A 4,164-nucleotide genomic window follows, 5' to 3' on the forward strand; every position below is an offset into this window, starting at 1 on the left:
AAAAAAAAAAAAAAAAAAAAAAAAAAAAAAGAAATTGCTGTTATTAGTATACAAATTATTCATAAAGTGAGGACAAATAACTATGTATATACCTTGAAACTAGAAAAAATAAAGTAATTTGAGAGGAAGGCACAGTGAGGTACACCCGTAGTCCCAGCTACTTTGGAGGCTATAGTAGGAGAATCGCTTGAGCCCAGGAGTTTGAAGCTGTAGTACACTCTGATGGCACTCCCTGTGAATAGCCACTGCACTCCAGCCTAGGGAGCAGAGTGACAAGTTTCTTTAAAAAAAAAAAAAAAAAGGCCAGGCGCCATAGCTCACATCTGTAATCTCAGCACTTAGGGAGGCTGAAGTGGGTGGATTACGATCGGATTACAAGGTCAGGAGTTCAAGAGCAGCCTGGCCAATACAGTGAAACCCTGTCTGTACTAAAAATACAAAAATCAGCTGGGTGTAGAGGCACATGCCTGTAGTCCCAGCTACTCAGGAGGCTGAGGCAGGAGAATGGCTTGAACCCGGGAGGCGGAGGTTGCAGTGAGCCGAGATTGTGCCACTGCATTCCAGCCTGGGAGACAAAGTGAGACGTCGTCTCAAAAAGAAAAGTCTTGGAAAAAAAAAAATAGCAGAACATAGTGGTTCACCCCTGTAATCCCAGCTACTACTCTAGAGGCTGAGGCAGAATAATCACTTGAGGCCAGGAGCAAATGAACAGCCTGGGCGACACCGTGAAACTGTAACTCTGAAAAAATTTTTAAATTAGGCAAGCAAGGTAACTTGTGCCTGTAGACCCAGATACTCACCAGGTTTAAACAGGAGGATCGCTTGGGCCCAGAAGTTCAATATTGCAGTGAGCAATGATCTTGCCACTTCACTCCGCCCTGGGTGATAGAGCAAAGCCCAGTCTCTAAAAAAGTACTAAGTAGGACGGGGGTGATGGCTCAAGCCTATAATCCCAGCACCTTGGGAGGCTGAGGTGGGAGGATCACCTGAGGTCAGAAGTTTGAGACCAGCCTGGCCAACATGGTGAAGCCCGTCCCTACTAAAAATATAAAAATTAGCCAAGTGGCTGGATGCAGTGGCTCACGCCTACAATCTTAGCACTTTGTGAGGTTGAAGCAGGTGGATCACGAGGTCAGGAGATTGAGGCCATCCTGGCCAACATGGTAAAACCCCAACTCTACTAAAAATACAGAAGTTAGCTGGGCATGGTAGCTTGTGCCTGTAATCCCGGCTACTCCAGGGGCTGAAGAAAGAGAATCACTTGAACCAGGGAGTCGGAGGTTGCAGTGAGTTGAGATTGCACCACAGCATCCAGCCTGGGCAACAGAGTGAGACTCCATCTCAAAAAATAACAGCAAAAAATAAATAATTAATTTTAAAAAAATTAGCCAGGCATGGTGGCAGGCAACTGTAATCCAAACTACTAGGGAAGTGGAGGTTGCAGTGGGCCAAGATTGTGCCTCTGCACTCCAGGCTAGGGGACAAGTGAGACTTGGTCTTAAAAAAAAAAAAAAAAAGAGGCCGGGCGCGGTGGCTCACGCCTGTAATCCCAGCACTTTGGGAGGCCGAGGCGGGTGGATCACGAGGTCAAGAGATCGAGACCATCCTGGTCAACATGGTGAAACCCCGTCTCTACTAAAAACTATAAAAAATTGGCTGGGCATGGTGGCGCGTGCCTGTAATCCCAGCTACTCAGGAGGCTGAGGAAGGAGAATTGCCTGAACCCAGGAGGCGGAAGTTGTAGTGAACCAGGAGATGGCGCTACTGCACTCCAGCCTGGGCGACAGAGTGAGACTTGGTCTTAAAAAAAAAAAAAAAGAGGCCGGGCGCGGTGGCTCACGCCTGTAATCCCAGCACTTTGGGAGGCCGAGGCGGGTGGATCACGAGGTCAAGAGATCGAGACCATCCTGGTCAACATGGTGAAACCCCGTCTCTACTAAAAACTATAAAAAATTGGCTGGGCATGGTGGCGCGTGCCTGTAATCCCAGCTACTCAGGAGGCTGAGGCAGGATAATCGCTTAAACCCGGGAGGTGGAGGTTGCAGTTAGCTGAGATTGCACCACTGTACTCCAACCTGGCAACAGAGCGAGACTCTGTCTCAAAAAAAAAAAAGGTAAAGTGGAGGGTGGGAAGGGGAGAGAAGAGAAAATACAGCCATTTGAAGATACTTATCTAATCCAAGTATAGTAATATTAAAAAATATTTTAGCTCCTTAATAAGATTTTCAGTATACATCAATGAAAACATTTTTTAACCATTCAACATTTTTAACCCATGTTTTTTTATTTTTTATTTTTACCTGGAAAAGGTTAAGGGCTCTGACCGCTGCAATATCCAATTTCATGTACTGGCTGAAGTCGAAAGTAGTCAGTTCAAACTGTCCAAAATTGGAATCATCTGATAATAGTTCTAAAAACTTGATTACTGCAGACAATGATGAAACTGCAACCTAAAATTAAGAATTTAAAATGAAAGATTTCTATACCACTAGGACCAGTTCTAAAGATTTTAAAAAACAAATGTAAAATGAAAACACATTTTGAACTCTTTATCTTTTTCCTTGGTGTTCCTTCCCAATCCAAACCAAGAAAACCAAAGGTTAATCTCTTGAGATTTGCAAATGGTTTTTACAAAGTGAAAGTTAACTGTAATTTCAGCATTATTTATAATAGCCAAAAAAGAAAATTACCCAAATGTCCATCAAAAGTAAAATGGGGGCTGGGCACTGTGGCTCATGCCTGTAATCCCAGCACTTTGGGAGGCCAAGATGGGAAGATGACTTGAGGCTAGGAGTTCGAGCCCAGCCTAGCCAACATAGTAAAATCCTATCTCTATTAAAAATACAAAAATTAGGCCATTTCCACCTTGTGACATTAGAGTGAGAAAATGATTATCTATGATGAAGTGGGCCCTCACCAGAAAACAGACAGTGTCTTAATTTTGAACTTCCCAGCCTCCAGAACTGTGAAATAAAAATACAAAAATTAGTCGGGATGGTGGCACATGCCTGCAGTCCCAGCTACTGGGGAGGCTGAGACAGGAGAATCGCATGAACTGAGGAGGCAGAGGGGGCAGTGAGCCAAGATCGTGCCATTGCACTCCAGCCTGGGAAACAACTGCAAAACTCCGTCTCAAAAAAGAGAAAAAAGGCAAAAAAGAAAAAAAAAAAAGAACCAGGCAAATTAACTATAATCACAGCAGTATTTATAACAGCCAAAAATGAAAATTATCCAAATGTCCATCAAAATTAAAATGCAGACCGGGCAGAGTTGCTCACACCTGTAATTCCAGCACTTTGGGGGGCCGAGGCAGATGGATCACCTGAGGTCAGGAGTTTGAGACCAGCCTGGCCAACATAGCAAAACCCCTTCTCTACTAAAAATACAAAAATTAACCAGGCATGGTGGTGTGCACCTGAACCCAGCGGCAGAGGTTGCAGTGAGCTGAGACCTCATCAAAGCACTCCAGCCTGTGTGATACAGTGAGACTCTAAGACTCCATCTCAAAAAACAAAAAAAAGTAAAATGGGGAAAAGAGTAGGGGTGGGGAGAAGGGAAGTAAAATGGATAAATTCTGACATGTTTGTGCTATAAAACATCAACATGAAAATCCACAACTACACTCAAATATATGGATATGTCTTATAAATATTGAATGAAGGAAACTAGACACAAGAAATTATATAAATTCATCCACATAAACTATAAAAACAGGTAAAACTAACCTACATCATCACAGGTCAGAACCAGGGTTACCCCTGATGAGGGTAATGACTGTGAGGAAGCATGAGAAGGACTCCTAGGGTCCTATTAATATTCTGATTCATGCATGCTGGTTACGTACGTTCGGTTTATGAAAATTCTCGCCTGGGTATGGTAGTTCACACTTATAATCCCAGCACTTTGGGAGGCAGAGGCAGGCAGATTGCTTTGAGCTCAGGAGATCATGACCAGCCTGTGTAAGATGGCAAAACCCCATCTCCACAAAACATACAAAAATTAGCTGGGCATGGTGACAACTGCCTGTGATCCCAGATACTTGGAAGGCTGAGGATGGAGAATTGCTTGAACCCAGGAGATGGAGGATGCAGTGAGCTGAGATCAGACCACTGCACTCCAGCCCGGGAATTAGAGTTAGACTGTCTCCAAAAAAAAAAAAAAAAA

The 4,164-nt window shown here is 43.8% G+C and overlaps 1 protein-coding gene across 1 annotated transcript in view; it reads right to left on the reverse strand.

Annotated features, from left to right (window-relative positions):
- MSH2 (mutS homolog 2) overlaps positions 1-4,164 on the reverse strand; it is a 90,123-nt gene that overhangs the window by 63,494 nt on the left and 22,465 nt on the right. Inside the window, exon 5 of the mRNA XM_017548533.2 lies at positions 2,301-2,450. Within this exon, the coding sequence (XP_017404022.1) occupies positions 2,301-2,450 (150 nt within the window). The remainder of the gene's footprint in view (positions 1-2,300; positions 2,451-4,164) is intronic.

This window comes from Cebus imitator, unplaced genomic scaffold (genome assembly GCF_001604975.1).
Source record: "Cebus imitator isolate Cc_AM_T3 unplaced genomic scaffold, Cebus_imitator-1.0 Scaffold209, whole genome shotgun sequence".
Classification (NCBI taxonomy): domain Eukaryota; kingdom Metazoa; phylum Chordata; class Mammalia; order Primates; family Cebidae; genus Cebus; species Cebus imitator.